At 43.2% G+C, this 20,271-nt stretch overlaps 2 protein-coding genes across 2 annotated transcripts in view; one reads left to right on the top strand and one right to left on the bottom strand.

The window, feature by feature from the left end:
* The window catches only part of LOC309494143 (uncharacterized protein), a 130,105-nt gene that overhangs the window by 13,645 nt on the left and 96,189 nt on the right, over positions 1–20,271 (bottom strand). The gene's annotated exons all lie outside the window — the stretch shown is intronic.
* Positions 1–20,271, top strand: part of sorcs3a (sortilin related VPS10 domain containing receptor 3a) — a 153,161-nt gene that overhangs the window by 111,346 nt on the left and 21,544 nt on the right. Inside the window, exons 17-20 of the mRNA XM_082163362.1 lie at positions 4,982–5,168; positions 7,573–7,706; positions 8,060–8,183; positions 9,490–9,602. Coding sequence (XP_082019488.1) covers positions 4,982–5,168; positions 7,573–7,706; positions 8,060–8,183; positions 9,490–9,602 — 558 coding nt within the window. The remainder of the gene's footprint in view (positions 1–4,981; positions 5,169–7,572; positions 7,707–8,059; positions 8,184–9,489; positions 9,603–20,271) is intronic.

Raw genomic sequence — 20,271 nt, 5'->3', positions numbered from 1 at the left:
ATTAACCCTCCACCAAATGACACAATCACAAAATGAACTATGAGTGGTCACTTTACTTGACGGTCTTCCGAGACTTCCTGACCAGTGTGGCTAAGTGAGACTATCATCAAGCTCTATATGTGAGCGTTTAAACACACGGGTCATTTTGACATTCTAGACTCTTCCCTAATTCTGTGTCCTCCGCTCCGAGCTGTGCTGGAGCTCTGGCAGATGAAAAGCCTTCACTCCGTACAGATGGGATAGTGCAAGCCGGATTCATATTACAACCCTACTGGGGGATAGCTTTTCATTTGATGTGCAGTGCACACACATGGTCACTCATACTCTCTCTTGGTTTCTTTCTCTCTCAAACAAACACACACACACACACACACACACACACACACACACACACACACACACACACACACACACACACACACTCACGCTCATTCCAGGTAAAGTGTTTCTCCCCAGGCGTCTCACCACAGCAGAGTTGTCACATTACAGTATGATGAGATGAGGAAATGAGGGCTTATTCCTTTCATTAAGAGAGCTAGTAAAAGAGAGTGGCAGAGAGAGAGAGAGAGAGAGAGAGAGAGAGAGAGAGAGAGAGAGAGAGAGAGAGAGAGAGAGAGAGAGAGAGAGAGAGAGAGAGATAGTGAGATGAGCTAAGAATTCCACCTATTTATATTCATGAGGGTCAGAGCCGGGGCTGTTTCTTAGGCAAATCAAATGGACCTTAATATTTAATGCCTTTAAGGTGCAACAGTTTTTTTTTTATTTTTTTTTTTTTATAAAACCTTTGCTTCTCAGAATATAAAAAAATGAACAAAGTTTGTAAAAAAATACAGAAAATACAGGAAAAAAGTAATACAGTGGTATTGTGAAATATTGTTATTTAAAATGTTTAAAATAAGTTATAAGTTTCATTCTTAATATGTAAAATGTAATTTATTCCTGTGATCAAAGCTGAATTTTCACTGAGTCTTCAATGCCACATGATCCTTCAGAAATCATTCTAATATGCTGATTTGCTGCTCAATAAATTTTCTTTGGTATTATTCTTATTATTATTACCAATTTTGAAAACAGTTGTGCTGCTTAATAATTTTTTTTTTTTTTTTAGGAAACTGTGATTCTTTAGGCTACTGAATAGAAAGTTAAAAATAGCAGTATATATTTGAAATTATTTGTTTTTTTCTAATGTTATAAATGGCTTTACTGTCACTTTTGATCAATATAATGAATCCATACTGAATAAATGTACTAATTTCTTCCAGAAACAAAATCGTACCCTAACTTTTTTACGTTTTACCATACCACATTATTTTGCTTAATACATATTTGTCATATGTTGATATTTTTGTACTGACAACCTGATAAAAAATGTAAATTAAAACTAATTTCAACCTAGGGTCCTTTGCACCATGACCTCGAACCAAAAGAAAATACATTTCTATGGAGTGTTAAATTCACTAGCTTTTCCCTTACACTTGTGAGTTTTGCAAAGGACTTTTACAGGCTCGAGGTCATGGTGCAAAGGACCCTAGGTTGAAATTACTCCGAACCATCCCTTTAAGGAATTCATTCATTCATTCATCCATTCGTTCGTTCGTTCGTTCGTTCGTTCGTTCGTTCGTTCGTTCGTTCGTTCGTTCGTTCGTTCGTTCGTTCGTTCATTCATTCATTCATTCATTCATTCATTCGTTCGTTCGTTCGTTCGTTCATTGGTGCTGTGAATCAGTTGGAAATAGCTGCTGGGGGCATTTCCCTTAAGATTGACTGTCTGGACATAATCTCAGCACAAACTGTGTCCTTACCATCATTACTTACACAAACTCTTCCTCCTCTCAGTCATGTTTTCCTTTCTCCTCCCACAGTGTAGTTTTGATTTTCTGCACAAAGTGGTGTGGAATGTCTTAAAAGCGACCCGGTGCACATGCTTCCGCAGAAACGCACAGAGGCGGGCCACTTCTTTCTCACAGTCAGCAGTGCCTAAAAGCAAAACAGACAGGAATAAAGCAGACAGCTTTGGATTTGTCATTATTTGGGGCATAAACACCCTCTTTCCTTCATGTGCTGCTAATGCAGTGGTACAAATTAATATCCCAATAGCATTAGCGTACAATGTGCTAACGGCGGAAAGAGAGAAAGGAGAAGATTTGGGGAAGCGTAAGCATGGATTTGGGAATATTGCACACACATGCGTGCATTTAAGCGCTCCTTCTCTCATGGCACAGGACACCCATAATCTGGAATGGTTCAAGCCATGGGCTCATCTCAACTTCCTGCTCCTCTTCTTTCTTTTCTTGGTGTTTAATGTTTTTAACTGGCTGGTTAAGCAGTTTCATATGCTTAACTAGTGCTAACGGTTGATTTTGGTGCAGATGTTTTAGGAGTTGCACCAGAGGCCTTTCAAGTGTCAGAAGAAATGCAAGGCTTATAAGATACAATATCTGTGGATTAACAGATGGCCTTTTATTCAGTCAGAGATATAAATTTTCCATAGTTAAAAAGGATTTCCATTTTTTCCGACCTGAATTGTGACTCAAGAGTTGCGTAAATCAAAAAAATTACTGCATTTTCGAATATTATTAGTGATAGTGATAATGAATGGGGACAACAAAAACAAAAAAAGTGCCTTCTTTTTTGTACTTAGCTGATCACATGCCTGAAAATAGACTTACAAATATAGAATGACATTTTACATCTGTTCATATTAATTTAATTAATCTTTTAATATGAATGAATAGTTCAGCCATGACACTCTATGGGCCCTATCTTGCACCCAGCGCAATTGACTTTGTACACCGATGCATGTATCATTCCTATTTTGCACCCGCGCAAAGCGGACTTTTCCCTCCACAGAAGCACATCGGTAAGTTAGGAAATACACTTGCGCTCCCGGGGGCGGTTCAGCGCAAAGAGGAGGCGTGTTCCGGCGCAAACGTTCCTTCATGCTATTTTGCAGGTTTAGAAAACAATTGCGCCACTAACCAGGAAAAAATTGTTTAAAGTCAGTGCCGCGTTGCGCATGTTATTCATATGCTATTGTAAGGGTGCATGCTTGACCATAATCAATGTAGCGTGTGCACAACGCGCATACACTTTGATTCTCTCATCTACACAGAAGCAGCAGTTTTCATGTTTGCAAATCATACATTATTACGATAGATAGATAGATAGATAGATAGATAGATAGATAGATAGATAGATAGATAGATAGATAGATAGATAGATAGATAGATAGATAGATAGATAGATAGATAGATAGATAGACAATTTATTATAAAAGCATACATCTAGCTTACACATTTACCCAAATTATCATACGCCTGTTTAACCGAAGTTAATTTGGGTGGGTTTCTCCATTTCAATGTAACTTCTCTCTTTTACGGCCGTGACGAGAGCGTTGCTCTCCTCGGCTGTGAACCGCTCCTGGTGTGCGCCTGGCAAATCTGCCGTTACAATAGCAATCCGCTATGGAAAAAGCCCGTCTGCTCTTAAAGGGAATGTGAGATGACGCTCTGATTGGTTTATTTCACGTTACGCCCAAACCACACCTATGAATAATGAAGCTACTTCAGACCAACCTATTTTAGATTTGCGCCGGGTGCAAGAGTAATTTATCCCGCCGGGAAAATAGCAACAGCGCCGAGACCCGCCCACAAAGTTACTTGCGCTTTGCGCTTGACACTTGCGTTTAAGATCGGTAAAATAGGGCCCATTATGTGTTCTGATTGGTTTGTTCAGTGTTATGTGCCCAGCCAATCGATTCCACGTATCACGATTTCCCAATAACCTACATTATTTTTACAATAATTAAATGTTTTACAAACTATCCAAGAGTTGTCATGACTGAACTAGTTAAAGCTAAAAAGTTCTGCTTCCCTTAAAGGGATAGTTTACCCAAAACTGAAAAATCTGTCATAATTTACTTACTCAAGTTGATCCAAACCTGTATGCATTTCTTTCTTCTGCTGAACACAGAAGAAGATATTTTGAAGAATATGGGTAATCAAACAGTTGATGGACCCCATTGACTTGAAAATAATAAAATGGAAGTCAATGGGGCCCATCAACTGTTTGATTACCCATAAATGTAAATGATGACATAATTTTCATTTTTGGGTGAACTATCCCTTTAATATCTGACTCAAACATGCTCAGACAGAGTCAGACATACTGTCTGTTTTACTCTTTATGTAACACCGGTGTTAGAAAAATGAAAAACACTTGTCACTTTTGACTTTCAGTAATCTGATGTGCTAGATGCAGGAAAGCTGTCACCATTAAGCCAACAAATGGGTTTTATTTTACCATAACGTTAAACAGTCTCCGCTTTGTAGCAGAATAAAGTATGATATGCTAATTTTGTATAAATCTTATTGTATTATTTAGTTAAAAGTGTACATATGGCAGAGTGTTATGCCTTTTTGGATTGGAATAAATAGTAAGAAATCGGTTTAATTGAGGATTCATGTTTTCCCTCTCGACAGCAGACTCACTCACAGCCATACGAGCCACATTTACGCTTATATTCCATGTGCAATATCCTATCTCATAAACAGTAATTATGATTGCGGTGGATTGCATTTGATCTGTTAGGATATCTGAGATTTCACTGTATGCAAAACAAACACAATATAAAGTATCAAATATATATTACATATCAAAAGTAATTTGACTGCTTCCCACAGGAAGTTGCAATGCATGCTGAGAGGTAATTCATTTGATACAATGACTGTTTTCTCTGTAAATAAGCGGCTCCTTTCATACACTTCATTTCATGTGTGAGGCAGAGTTATAGCAGGAATGAACTCAGGTGCTGAAAACAATGCTTTGTGTCTGAAAACAGATGGGACAGTGTCTGTGTAAGCAGAATGGTGACGTTACCCGCAGCTGTTTTCGGTCGCAGCTGCCAGACACCGTCATTAAGGAAAGTGTGCTAAAGAGTTGTTGTTGTAATAATTCGACTTGGCTCCGCGTGTTGTTTTAGGGCGACTCCATGAGGACAAACATTCAGCTGGACTTTGGGGACGGGACGGCGGTGTCCTACTCTAACCTGAGCTGGACGCAGGAGGGCATCAGGCACGTGTACCGCAGTGCTGGGATCTTCAGAGTAACAGCGCTGGCGGAGAACAGCCTCGGGTTCGACACCTCATCCCTCTACCTGCATGTGACGTGTAGGTTTCACACACAACACGACTGCCTACTTCAGGGTTTATTTTTATTCTGCAGGATGATGGGATGTCATTTCAATCGCATTATATTACCTTCTCCATTTTGCAGAGGTACCAAAAGTTAACATTTTATGAGGGAACGTTATATAATTCTAGCATTTTTGCCTTTCTAAATGTCATTTCATGAAAAAAATAAATTAAAAAAAGTAAGACTTGTTTGTCAGAGAACGGATTTTTAATTCGGGTTTATTTTTCCTACCTCATTGGCAAAGTCACAAAATTTCAGTGAATTTTGCTAGATTCACCCTTGAAAAAAAAAAACGGTACACTTTAACATACTTTAAAAAAAGTACTTTTAAATAAAGTATTAAAAAATAATATACTTTAGTGTGAACTGAATGTAGTTTTCTGACACACAATTGTATGTTAATTGCAATTAAATGAAAATGTTCTAGAAAAAAAAATCTATCTATCTATCGCCATTATTGCTTCATGTTTTAAGGATGTTTATATATATTTTTAATAGATTTAGACTTAGAAGAGATTGATTTAGACAATCTAACTGACCCATCAGCCTGGTCTCATTAATAGGTATTAATACGTAATTTTCAAAGATAGAAAACGTATTTTTTTTGTACGTTTGGATATATGCTGAAACGTATAATATGGACGTATATGCAACGTTTAAACGTAACATTATTACGTTTTTACAGCTAAAAAACTTAAACTATTTACGAATATTTCATATCATAAACATATCTGTATAATTTCCCTTTTACCATTTTATAGATTATAAATGTAAGATCCCTTAACCCTACTGAGTCCCACACCTAAACATACCCATTTTATAGACAATTAAATACGTAAATAAATGACGTTTTTGTGCTGTCAATATGTAAATGTTGTACATTTTAGTGATGTAAATACGTCAGTATTATACGTTTCTGTGTGTATAAAATGTAAATAAATGTACGTATGGTAGAGCTACACTTTACGTAAAAATACACACGTATTCTCATGAGATCACGTTGGACCCATTTATTAATGTTCTACCCTTTTAAGCTAGCAAAAAATACTTAAAGACTGTCTTGTCTATTCTGTTAAATAATAAAGCACATTTATACAGAAACAATTGGTAGCGCCACAGGCAATAAAGTGGCAGAAGACTGGTATGCAAACTTTGAATAAACATCTCTTAAAGGGGTAGTTCACTTAAAAAGGAAAATGTTGTCATCGTTTACTCACCCTCAATTTGTTCCAATCCTGTATGAATTTCTTTCTTCTGCTGAACACAAAAGAATATATTTTGAAGAACATGGTTAACCAAACAGTTGATGGACCCCATTGACTTCCATAGTAGGAAAAATATACAACTGTCTGGTTACCAATATTCTTCAAAATATCTTCTTTTGTGTTAAACAGAAGAAAGAATCTCATACAGGTTTGAACCAACTTGAGGGTGAGTAAATGATAACAGAAATTAAATGTTTGGGTGAACAATCCCTTTAAACAAAAAATGTGTACAATACACTCGGTAGGTTGTCTTTCATACAGTTGCTCTGCCAAAATCTGCATGTGTCCTCCGACTCTGCAGGTGTGGTCGACTGCGGTGCTTAATTACAGCTTTATCTGCACTTTTCACAAACAAACAGGAGGTGGCCACTTGTGATCAGATGAGAGCATTAGGTCCAACTTTTATTTCCTGATGTGAACAGAATATTTAATAGCAAAAAAACAAAAAAAACCATCAGTTGAGCTATTTAAACAAGCAAAAAAATATGCACATGGGGGAAGGGTAAACAATACAGATATATCTGAGTAAAGGATGACGGAAATCAAAGAAAGGATTTTTGTTTCATGTTTTATGATCATTTGGCTGTTTCTTCATGACTGCGAACTAACAAAGAATGGGTTGAAAAGGTCGATTACTTGTCCATATAGCCTTTTTTTTGTCATTTTTTAGCACTTTTGCTTCAGTTAGCGTTCTGTGCTTTAGGTGTTAGACAGTTATCCCAAGAAATCTCTCTTGGAAAAGTTTAAATTCATCCTGCTTAAAACGCCCCCGCTAGAGACATCCGCGTTCTGACTAACTCCTTGGCGCTGTTTTTTGAGCGTCCCACTGCGAGTGTTGCGTTTCTAAAATGCTGTGCCAAGTTAAAAATACTTGATACCAAAACTTTTAAAAACAGGTCTCGAGACCCCTGCGTTCTGTTCCTGTTTCTTTGCACTCCGTCTAGCTCTGTTTGAACAGAGTCCAATTTGGGTCAGGTGTAGCCGAAAGCGGTCTAATTATACAAGACCAAATAGTCGACTAGTTATTCAAGCCACCGGCGAGTTGATTTTCCAAAATATGTTCCCTGTTCTTGTATTGAGTCAGTGTGTGTGTGTGTGTGTGTGTGTGTTTCAGGCCCTGTGGAACATATTCAGCTGTTGGCTCCATATGTGGTCATTAAGAATAAGGAGGTGAACCTGACGGCAGTGGTCTGGCCTTCTCATTTCAGAACGCTCACCTATTTCTGGTGGCTGGGGAACAACACTGAGGTACAACCAGCTCCTAATTACAGTTTTTCTGCCTCGCTTTGTTGGGCGAAGGGCCTCCGAGACATTTTACGTTGGAAGATAAACAGAACAGGAGCAATGAACCGTTAATAATGTGGTTCTTGTTCCTGTCGTTTTTTTTTTGTTTGTTTTTTTGTGGTATTTAGATGCATTCTTTAGTTTATGCTCGTTCGCCCTGAAACATCAATTAAGCTGTTGGCACTATTTGTTTTAAAAGGGTTTTCTTTTTAAGGAAGTCATAGAGCATACATATATAAAAAAAATGGATTTCTTGTCTACCGTTGTATTGAGTATTGATTGTTTTTGTTTTGTATCCACTACATTTGTGTCGCTAGCCAATAATTACGTTGGACAGCAGTATTTCCCACACGTTCAGCAGCGAGGGCATGATCACCGTGACTGTTCAGGTCTCTTCAGGGGACTCGATACTGCAGGACTCTAGAACCATTGCCATACAAGGTAGGTGTTCACATTCAGACAGGTGTAGGGACACTACTTTTTTCCTCTCTTCTATATATGACGCTGTCTTGGAAACTTTTCACTATGCCTTTCATCATTTATTTGCTACTTTTCAAACGCCTTTTTGCGTTTATGTTATTGTTTTACTCCAATCCCAAACCCAGACTTTGTCTTAAACTATAAAAATGCATTATTAAAAAAGAAAAACTAAATTAGTGTATTTTTAATAATCCTAAAAAATTTGTGAAATAAACAAACATTTTGATATGTATTTTGTTTTCAGAATTTAAAATTGTCCCACAGTTGTGTTCATAAATCAAATCAACGATCATTTATTTTTAATGATATACATATATAGGAATATGTATGTTTAATAATTGTTTAAAGTCCCCCTGTAGTTAATAATTGTATCCTTAAAACTCATCTTTGATCACCAAAATGGCATATTTAGACACAGACAACATAAAAAACTTGATTTTCACCACAGGTGATCTTAATTAATTTTTTTTTCTATGGTAACACTAATTATATATATGATCTTTTTTAGTGCTGTCAAATAAATTAATTGCATCTAACTTAAAACTTTGTTTATAGAAATTTGTGTGTGTGTGTATGTGTGTGTGTGTGTGTGTGTGTGTGTGTGTGTGTGTGTGTGTGTGTGTGTGTGTGTGTGTGTGTGTGTGTGTGTGTGTGTGTGTGTGTGTGTGTGTGTGTGTGTGTGTGTGTGTATGTATATGTACGTATGCATGTATATGTATATGTATGCATGTATATGTATATATATATATATATATATTTGAAAAGTATATATATGTGTATGTGTGTAGTGTATAATATATTATATAAACACTAACTTTTATGTTAGATGAGATTAATATATATATATATATATATATATATATATATATATATATATATATATATATATATATATATATATATATATATATATATATGTATATGTATATATATGTATGTATGTGTGTTAGACACGATTAACAACCCTGATTGACAACCCTAGATTAAATGTACTATCATTGGTTTCTGAGTGTTCAGAATTACTGGAAATTGTCTCTTGACACTGCAGGCTTTTCATAAACCTCCCTTCTGGCAACTGCCAAATAGACTGTAATCATTTTTGTGATCAGCGCTAACCTTTCCATACCTGTCAGTAATGATAACTCTGCTACAGCTCGACTAAATCATCTGGAACAAATCAAAGCAGATAGAAAGTGTTGGGCATCTTATGAGAGAAAGAATTAAGGGTCTGTCTGCCTCTGCTTCTCTCTCCCTCCCTCTGTGACAGAATTCTTCAAATCGCTTCTTTTATCTTTCTCTCCTAATCTGGACGAGGCCAACCCCGACATCCCAGAGTGGAGACAGGATGTGGGCCGGGTCATTAAGAAGGCTGTTCTTCAGGTGAGTGGGAATTTATTCTCTCTGTCTTGTCTCTCGCTGTAGCTCCCAGAGATCCTGGTCAAATATTTCTTGTTGTCTTTGTCTGATCCTTTGTCCTTTTCACTTCACTTGCTCTTTCTGTGTTCTCTTTCACTGAAAAACAAATAAATTTGTGTTTTTGGGCACAATAAGTAAACATCCTTAGAAAGGATAATGCGATGGCAGATGGTCAAAATCACAAAATAAATCTAGACAGGGTAATAAGTACATGTGAAATATTGATTTGAGTTAAATTATTTAATTCTTCATTATTTAATGTACACACTTAATATATGTGTGTATATATACATATATATATATATATATATATATATATATATATATATATATATATATATAAAGAAATAATAAATTGAATATATTATTAAATAATATATTAAATAATAAAGAATTAAATAATTTAACTCAAATCCATATTTTACATCCATGTACTTATATTTTATATATTATATATTATATATTTATATATATAAATATATACAGTATTTTATTATATTATTGAGATTAAAGCCTCTGTTACATCCATTACAGAGAAATCAATCTGCCTAGCAACAAGACAAATTTTAATCCATTTTATTTTATTTACAAACTGATTTTTGTCCATATTTTGTTGTTTTATGCTTTAAAAATCCTGTTTGGTTGGTTAGTTTCACTGGAAAACAAGAAAATAAATACTAATTTAGAAAATTACATTTCTATGGAAGCCCGTTTCCACCACGGTAAAAAAAAAAAAGTTCCCTTTCGTTGTCACTCCGAGTTACGTCGGATGACGACGAATGGGGTTTCGCTTAGAAAGCCTGTCATCTTCGAGTATATAAAACGAGCCAATGGCAATGAAATGCCATGGGTCTGCGGAATTTGCATAGCGTAAGTCCGCCCCACCCTGGGGGTATATAAGGAAGTACGCTGGCAACATGCAGATATGTTTTCGCTTCGGAGCCAAGAGTTTTCTTCACTCCTACAAGCTATTCTGTATCATCTTCACTCTACGAGACGAGCGGCTCTTCAGTGTGTTGGTGTGACGGCGTGTTCCAGCGAGATCGCATTGCCTGCTGCTGATCTGTGCAGTGATCTGCCGACAGTGTGTGTGTTTCTCCCTGGGCGCTTCAGCACTCTGCTGAGCTTTTCCTCTCTCTAAAAGAGCTGCACGCGGCACGTCTTTTTCAAGACGGCTCGCCCGTGTATTTACTGGATGTGGGCGCGTGATTCATCTGCCTAACGGTCACGAGCGCTGTTTCGCGTGTTGGGCTGATTCACGCTCGGCAGCGCACGTGGGTGAGTCACGTTTTCTCTGCGGGAACGTGACCATCGCGATGTTTATAGATCGAGACTCAATGATCCCCGTGTGGGTAGAGTCCCCTCTGCCACACCCCAATCTATCTCTTCCTCGAGAGGGGATACTTTGGCTGGTGGCCAGGGTGATCTGAGGGTTACAGTGTGGCATAATACCGACGAGCATTCCTCGGGCCACGCCCCCCTCCACATCGCAAACCGTGGGGCTTCCGTGTGTACCTGGTTCTTCTTAGGGAGCCAGTGTTTTCATTCGGGGCTCCAGCAGGTGATGTCATGTCACTCACAGCATCACAAGGCGGGCTTGATTCCTCTGGAAATGAGGATTCGACTGCGTTGCCTCCCTCTGGAGTGTCAGCGTTAGTCGAGTCAGATCCAGAGCTGATGGCCATGCTTTCCCGGGCAGCTGAAAGCATCGGCTGGAGTGGCGCCGCCCTCCCCCCGAGCGCTGTAGGCTTCCCGGATGTGCATCAGGACGCTTCCGGCCCGCGGGAGTCCACGTGACTTCGCTGCACTCGATCGCGTGGCGATCATGGGCTGTATGTTCTCTGTCACTATCGTGGCACAGGCATGCAGTGCTGTGTGTCGCCTTCGCCTTTGAGGCAGTGCTGACTCGGGAGTTCTGTCAGAACCGGCCGCAGTGGAACGCTAGTCCTTCCCTGGCCAACACTGACAGAACGTGGAAATTCGACCACGCCCCCTTGCTGGGACGCTATGCCTCCCATGCCCGGCTTGGTCGTTCCACCGCGCACACTACTGACCTCGCTCTCGGGCGACATCGGTACCTGCGTGATCCTGGGTCAAGTGGTGTCCACTAGAGTGGTCCAGACATGGGCTCAGCCAGGTTGATGTGAGGGGGTCTGAGAAATCATTTTCTCAGCTCCCTCATGTCCCAGGCTGGGCTCCTCGGCGATGTGGTTGAGGACTGTACCCTACAGTTTTTGACCCCCCCCCCCCAGAAGCAGACTGAGGCCTTCTGCACCGACGGTCATCCGTCCGTGCGGTCTCCTTAGTCTGCTTCCCGCCGAGGCCACCTCCATGCGGCTCCTCCCCTCGGGCCTTCACTGGCCCTGAGCAGGAGGAGGTCGCAGGAGGGCGGCGCTGCCCGTCTCCGCCCCTTAGACTGCCACGCCAGCCTAAGCAGCACTCTTGAGACGGGCAGCTTGGTCGGCGGTGTGGTTGAGGACTGCGCCCAACAGTCTTCGATCACTCCAGAAGCGGACTCAGGCTTCTGCACTGACGGTCATCCGTCCGTGTGGTCTCCTTAGTCTGCTTCCCGCCGACGCCGCTTCCCCCAAGAGGCTATGGATGACAGCACGCGCCGCCCACGGGCCACGCTCCTCTCATCCCCCTCTGTCGCCAGACCCCTGCCAGAGCACGCCCCCGTGGGACGCTGGTCCTCCCCTGGCCTCCTCTGGCAGGACGCGGCTAATGACCGTGCCCCCGCACAGGGCCGCTATGCCACCCTTGCCTGGGCCGGTCATTCCGCCTCGCTGCACCTCCGACGGTACGTCTGTGGTTTGCTGGCGCAGTTTCTGGAGGCCTGGCTAGAGCCTCCTAGACTGTCCCGCCGGGTCGCGAGAACCATCAGGCTCGGCTACGCGATTCAGTTCGCGCGGTCTCCTCCCTGCTTCAGGGGAGTCCGCTTCACTATGGTCGGTGGCAATGCCCCTGTCATGAGAGCGGAGGTCGCCACCCTACTGGCGAAGGGTGCGATCGAGATTGTCCCTCCAGCCGAAATGAGGTCCGGCTTCTACAGCCCTTACTTCATTGTACCGAAGAAAACCGGTGGGTTACGACCAATCCTGGACCTGCGCGTCTTGAACCGCTCCCTTAAGAAGGATGCCGTTCAAGATGCTCACGGCCAAACGCATTTTCGAATGCGTGTGGCCGCAGGATTGGTTTGCAGCGATCGACCTGAAGGACGCCTACTTCCATGTCTCCATTCTTCCTCGTCACAGACCGTTCTTACGGTTTGCTTTCGAGGGGCAGGCATACCAGTACGCGGTTCTCCCTTTCGGGCTAGCCCTGTCTCCTCGCGTCTTTACGAAGGTCGTCGAGGCAGCCCTTGTTCCCCTTCGGGAACACGGGGTTCGCATCCTGAATTATCTCGACGACTGGCTGATCCTAGCTCACTCTCGAGACCAGGTTTGCGAACACAGGGACCTAGTGCTCCGGCACCTAGCTCGTCTGGGCCTTCGGGTCAACTGGGAGAAGAGCAAACTCTGCCCCGTGCAGAGGATCTCTTTTCTCGGTATGGATATCGACTCGGTCGCCATGTGCGCGCAGCTTACGAGCGAGCGCGCGCAGTCACTGCTGACTTGCCTTCGTCAGTTCGAGGGCAAGAGTGCGGTCCCACTGAAACAGTTTCAGAGGCTCCTGGGGCATATGGCATCCGCAGCCGCAGTAACGCCGCTCCGATTGCTTCATATGAGACCGCTTCAGCTTTGGCTTCGCGATCGAGTCCCGAGGTGGGCATGGCAACACGGCACGCTCCGAGTCCCAGTGACTCCGGCCTGCCGTCAGACCTTCACCCCGTGGTCGAACCTCAGTTTTCTACGGGCCGGAGTGCCCTTAGAACGAGCTTCCAGGCATGTTGTTGTATCAACGGATGCCTCCACCACGGGCTGGGGCGCCATGTGCAATGGACATGCTGCCGCGGGCTCCTGGACAGGTCCCCAACGCCTTTGGCATGTCAATTGCCTCGAGTTGCTGGCTGTACGCCTTGCCCTGCACCGCTTCCGGGCGTTGCTCAGGGGTCAACACGTACTAGTCCGTTCAGACAATACCGCCACAGTAGCGTACATCAACCGTCAAGGTGGTCTACGCTCCCGCCGTATGTCGCAACTCGCCCGCCACCTCCTCATATGGAGTCAGAAGCATCTGAGGTCGCTTCGAGCCATTTATATCCCGGGAGAGCTGAACCGTGCGGCCGACGAGCTGTCTCGGCTTCGGCCTCTCGCTGGAGAATGGAGACTCCATCCCCAGTCGGTCCAGCTGATTTGGGATCAGTTCGGGGACGCTCAGATAGATCTGTTTGCCTCCCACGACTCGTCCCATTGCAACCTGTTTTATTCCCTGACCGAGGGCACGCTCGGCACGGATGCACTGGCGCACAGCTGGCCGCGGGGCCTACGCAAGTATGCGTTTCCCCCAGTGAGCCTTCTTGCGCAGACTTTGCGCAAGATCAGGGAGGACGAGGAGCAAGTGATATTGGTTGCCCCGTATTGGCCCAACCGCACCTGGTTCTCAGAACTAGTACTCCTCGCGACAGCACCTCCCTGGCCTATTCCTCTGAGGAAGGACCTGCTTTCTCAGGGACGGGGCACCCTATGGCACCCTCATCCCGATCTTTGGAACCTCCACGTGAGGCTCCTGGACGGGACGAGGTAGGTTTGAGTACCCTACCACCAGCGGTGGTGGCTACCATCACTTCCGCTAGAGCATTGTCCACGAGACATGTCTATGCGTTGAAGTGGAACCTCTTCGTCAACTGGTGTTCTTCTAAACATCAAGAACCCACGAAATGCCCGGTCAGTGTCGTGCTTTCCTTCCTGCAAGAAGGGTTGGAGCGAAGGCTGTCTCCCTCCACCCTGAAAGTGTATGTTGCCGCCATTGCCGCACATCACGACGCAGTCGAAGGTAAGTCCGTTGGAAAGCACGACCTGATCATCAGGTTCCTGAGAGGAGCGAGGAGACTGAATCCTCCCCGCCCTCCTCTCGTTCCCTCTTGGGACCTCTCAGTGGTTTTAACTGCCCTGCAGAGTGCTCCCTTTGAGCCTCTGCAATCAGTGGAGCTTAAGTTCCTGTCTATGAAGACAGCGCTCCTGGTTGCATTGGCCTCCATCAAGAGGGTAGGGGACCTGCAGGAATTTTCGGTTGACGAAGCGTGCCTGGAGTTCGGGCCGGCTAACTCTCACGTGATCCTGAGACCCCGGCCTGGATATGTGCCCAAGGTTCGCACCACACCCTTTCGAGACCAGGTGGTGAACCAGGTGAAAACAGGTGGAGGAGGCAGACCCAGCCTTGGCACTGCTCTGTCCAGTACGCGCACTCCGTGCTTACGTAGACAGAACGCAGTGTTTCAGGACCTCTGACCAGCTCTTTGTCTGTCATGGTGGGAAGCTGAAGGGAAAGGCTCTCTCCAAGCAAAGGTTGTCTCACTGGATAGTGGACGCCATTGCTTTGGCTTACCAGCAGCAGGGCCGACCATGCCCCCTTGGTGTGACGGCCCACTCCACCCGGAGTGTGGCATCCTCTTGGGCTCTAGCGCATGGCGCCTCGCTAACAGACATCTGCAGAGCTGCAGGCTGGGCAACACCTAACACATTCGCGAGATTCTACAATCTCCGAGTGGAGCCAGTTTCTTCTCATGTACTCGCATCAACTAGCCGGTATTAGATTCTGCTCAGGTGTCTTCGCTTGCTCGCCTTTCCTCTCCACGGACGGGATACGTGCGATATTCCTCAGGTGAGCCTCATAAGCCCTGAGTCTCCTCCAGCACTGACGACGTCAACGCCAGAGTTGCCACCAGCAGCTTTCACGCTTCGCTAGGTGCCTCCATATGCATGGTTCCCCCTATGGGCGACCCCCACATGTGTATTTCCACTGTAAGCCTCTCTGAGCATGTGTCTTTCCCTTGGCAAGCCACCTTGCCACCCCTGGGGTTGAAATATTCCACCTGCGGCTGGATACCCCAGTGTTTCTCCATATGCAGCCCTCCGGGGTCATATGTGTTTTCCAAGTCCCCCCTTCGGGTTGGGCATGATTGCATATTTCCACTGAGATATGCTTCCCAGTGTACCTTGGTTTAATCCTGTGTTAAGTAGGAGTCCTTCGTCCGTGCCAGTCTCACGACAGGGAGCTCACACTTACGCAGGGCACTGGAAGACAGTCGGGAGGTGGCGTGATTACACTGGGAACCCCATTCGTCGTCATCCGACGTAACTCGGAGTGACAACGAAAGGGAACGTCTCGGTTACGTATGTAACCCTCGTTCCCTGAGTAGGGAACGGAGACGTTACGTCTCCCTGCCACTTCCGCTGTACCGCTGGGAAACGCCTGAGTTCAGTCTCGGCTCCTTAGCGAAGACATATCTGCATGTTGCCAGCGTACTTCCTTATATACCCCCAGGGTGGGGCGGACTTACGCTATGCAAATTCCGCAGACCCATGGCATTTCATTGCCATTGGCTCGTTTTATATACTCGAAGATGACAGGCTTTCTAAGCGAAACCCCATTCGTCGTCATCCGACGTAACGTCTCCGTTCCCTACTCAGGGAACGAGGGTTACATACGTAACCGAGACGATTCTTTAAGTCATAATAATGAGAAACTATGAGTTAATGAGTTTCTCATCACGAGAAAGTTTCTCATTATTATGAGATGTTAGGTCATTATTACGAGAAAGTTTCTCATTATTATGAGATGTTAAGTCATAATTATGAGAAAGTTTCTCATTATTACGAGAAACTTTGTCAATATAATGAGATACTAAGTCATAATTATGAGAACTTTTCTTATTATTATGGCTTACAGAATTATATTTTTTACTCAACTATGGCGGAAACAGCTTCCATACATTTTGATGTGTTTTAATGTCTTTCTATTTACATTTTAAATCCTAATTTATTAAATTATTTTTTTTATAATAATTTTTTTAAGATTAAACATTATATTACATCAAAGAAAGCAATCGGCTTGGCAACAAGATAACATTTTATTAAATGTATTTTTCTCACCTCATTGGCAAATTGGTTTTTGATATATTTTCTTTGAATTTATGCTTTAAAAAAGTATTGGTGGCTTACATTTATATATTTTCTAAAATTACTGATTAAGAAAATAATGTTTTGCAGTGTTTTAATCTCTCTGTTTACATTTGAAACAATATTTTATTAAATTCATTATATTATGTTATTTAGATAAAAGGGAAAACAATCAGCCTAGCAACAAGACCAACTTAATTACATTTATTTTTCTTACCTCACTGGCAAATTGATTTTGACCATGTTTTCCTTGATTTATGCTTAAAACAAGAAAAACAAACATTTTGCTTGCATATATTTAGATATGAAAAATCTCTCTCTCTGACTCTCAGGAGGAAATGAGTTCCTCATCACACAGTAGGGCGTATTCACTAAATAGTTGCACCACGTTAGCTGTATTTCATCCCCAAATCCTGCATCTTATTTGCTAACCACCCACAGCTTACTTTACCAGGTGCTAAATGCACTAAAATAGCACTGCACTGTATTTGAATTAAGCCATTGTCTTCCATTTCAGCACAAACACAAGTCCTTTATATGTAAATTAGGCTTATTATAGATATCAAAACTCAGCACCTATTTTCGTGGTGCAATTAACGTTACAATATTACTGCCCGCAGAAAGCAGGCTGTGAATTAAACTTCATTTTAAGGAGAGGTTTGTGTGCAATTTTCCTATTCCTAATCATGGCAGCAGTTATAACAGGGCATATATCCAAAATAGACCAGTAGACAAGAACATTTTGAAGAGCCAATTCAGATGTCTAGATCACAGTGGTGGAGTGAAGCAGTAGTAAAGTATATCTAGTCCTCACCTAGCACTCAGAACTGACCCACAAGGTCAAGCAAATTGTGTTCAGCACATATTTTGTAGGCGGCGTAAACCGATTTGCATAAATGCTCTTGTGAACTAGCCAGCAAACGGCACTCAGCGGGAGTAATTCATTGTCTACTAGGGAAGTGTTTGGGTGGTGTACAGGCTTGCTGTTCTGACAGTCCCTCTGTGGTGTGTGTGTGTGTGTGTGTGTCACGTGTGTGTGTGTGTGTGTGTGTGTGTGTGTGTGTGTGTGTGTGTGTGTGTGTGTGTGTGTGTGTGTGTGTGTGTGTGTGTGTGTGTGTGTGTGTGTGTGTGTGTGGACAGCGGCACTGTTTCGAGCTCTTGTGACTCTCAGTGCTGACAGAGAGATTGAACCCACTGCTGGTCGATGCATTAACACTACACCGTCTCAGTGCACAGACACATGTACCTGAGCTGTCAGTCCAACCCTGGGGCCGTCTCAGCTCAATATCAGTGTCCTTCAAAGTAGCAGTGAATCCCAGCCCTTTTAAAATGTGTATGCTATATTAATAACAGAGCAGGATACGTTTGGGATGTTTATACTGTTCTTAATAGTTGAAGTTGTAAATATTTACGGTATAAGATGTAACTTTGGGAAGAATGTTGGGGTGGGGGGATGAGGGGTTAATCTGTTTATGCCCAATACTTTTGCAGTAGTTCCCTTTCGAGGGAACTCGCGATGCGTCAATGACGCTTTGGGAACGCTCCTGCGTGATTGCGTCTGAAGCACCTATGTCAACTAGTCCAATGGCGAGAGTGGGCGCCACGGGCGGGTGACGTGACAACCAGGAAAGGATAAAGGACATCCTGTTTAGAACCGCGCTAGCTTCTGTGCCTCAGCAAGCGCTCTGTTATACTGTCTGTCATATTTATTGTTGTCTGTCACTATATCAGTCACATGCATAGATATTATGGCGAACAAACAACCTTAGATCGTGTGTTTCTCCCTGCCCTCTTTCTTTACGGGTGGGGAGATACACACGATGTATGTGTTGTTTGTTCGGAACGGAGTATGATCTGTCATCGCTCTGGAGCATGCATGGTCAGCTCTAGTAAAAGGGGGCTGACAGTGTTCATTCATAAATTCCCGACTTGTAACATTTGCACTATCGAGAGTTTAGCTCTGCTCCTGATGGCTTTCTTCTCGAGGGAAGTCAATAAAGATTCTTTGGCTCGGATCTCGCGTGTGCTGAGGCAGCGCGTAGATTACGGGGTCTGCACTCTGCATTAAGAATAATAGTGGACGGGCTACGTTCATTCGTGAAAATTACCGACGTGTGTGCACTATCGGGAGTTTCCCCATGCTACTGTTTATAAATATAAAATAAAAAGACTGCAATAAGAATCCAGTGGTTATGCAAATGCAATGCATTCATTAAGAGAGATACATAGTGTATTGCAAGCTATGAATTTATGTTTCTTTTATAGTATGTTGAAACTATTTTTTATATATAAGCCTATATATATAAATATATATTCAGCCTTTCATCCAGACTATATTAACTTGTCTGGTTGATTTTTTGCTGTTTGATTCTGAGGAATTAAATAAGTGGGCTGCATTTAAAATTTGCTTATCTGACTTTCATTAGTTAGATTCATGTATATGTTCAGTAATTTATCCAGACCGTGTTAACTTGTCTGGTTGATCTTTTACTACATTTAATTTTGAGTAATTAAATGGTATAATTTGGTGCTACAGCTGTCCACCTCCAAGGAGATGGATGTGCTGAGCATCGAGTTAAGGGAATTGAAGATTCTACATCTCAATCTCCTGTGTACAATGAGTTTGGAGTTTATACATTTGTAAATGGGGCTGCTGGGCGGAGCAGCCCTAGCCATTAACAAACTCATTGTACGGGCAGAGTGTAATTTCCTGTGCTCCCCCTCAGAAAGATTGGGGACCGGAATGGCATTCTCAACAGAAGACTTTAAAGCAGAAGATGGATCTGAGGACTGTTTTTCTGTGAAAAAGGTTTCAGCCAAGGTCCTGATGCCACTGGTGTCAGACCTCTGAGGGCAACCCCGACCGGAATGGAGCGGTGTACACCTCAGTATACGGTGCCCGCCCCACCTCTGTGCCCTCAGGAGGCCGTTCTGCCAACCCCGCCACCCTTGGTGCCTCGGGGCGCAGCGGTCTCCAGCGAGCACATGGCTTAGTGTCACCACGACACTGTGTCAAACTCGCACCCTCTGAGGGGGGTTCAAAAAGAGTCAGTTCGGTTGTTTCCTGCCAGAATGCTTCAGGTCACCGAAGTGGCTGTTACAATAACACCAGAGGCCAGAGACTGGTACCCTTAGTAGATTTTCTGACAGAGTGGAAAAATCTGCCGAATAAATCTCCATGGGTCCTGCAGATAATAGAGAGAGGTTACAGAATCCAGTTTCGTTCTCCTCCACCTCGTTACAACAGGGTTCTACTCGCGTTAGTACATCCCGAGCAGGCTCTGGTAATGGAGCAAGAAGTAGAGTCTCTATTAGCGAAGGGAGCTATAGAGCAGGTGTACTCACCCGAAAGAGAATCTGGGTTTTACAGCCGCTACTTTATTGTTCCGAAAAAGGATGGGGGGTTGCGTTCCCATTTTAGATCTTCATCTGTTGTATCGTGCAGTCATGAAACTCAAGTTCAATATGCTCACACTCAAACAGATCATGACTCTTATCAGATCTGAGGACTGGATTGTCACAATAGATTCAAAAGGTGCTTACTTCCATCCTCCCTCAACAAAGGAAGTTCC

This window comes from Leuciscus leuciscus (genome assembly GCF_965113295.1).
Source record: "Leuciscus leuciscus genome assembly, chromosome: 3".
NCBI classification, from domain to species: domain Eukaryota; kingdom Metazoa; phylum Chordata; class Actinopteri; order Cypriniformes; family Leuciscidae; genus Leuciscus; species Leuciscus leuciscus.
This window is presented reverse-complemented; position numbering and strand designations above follow the sequence as displayed.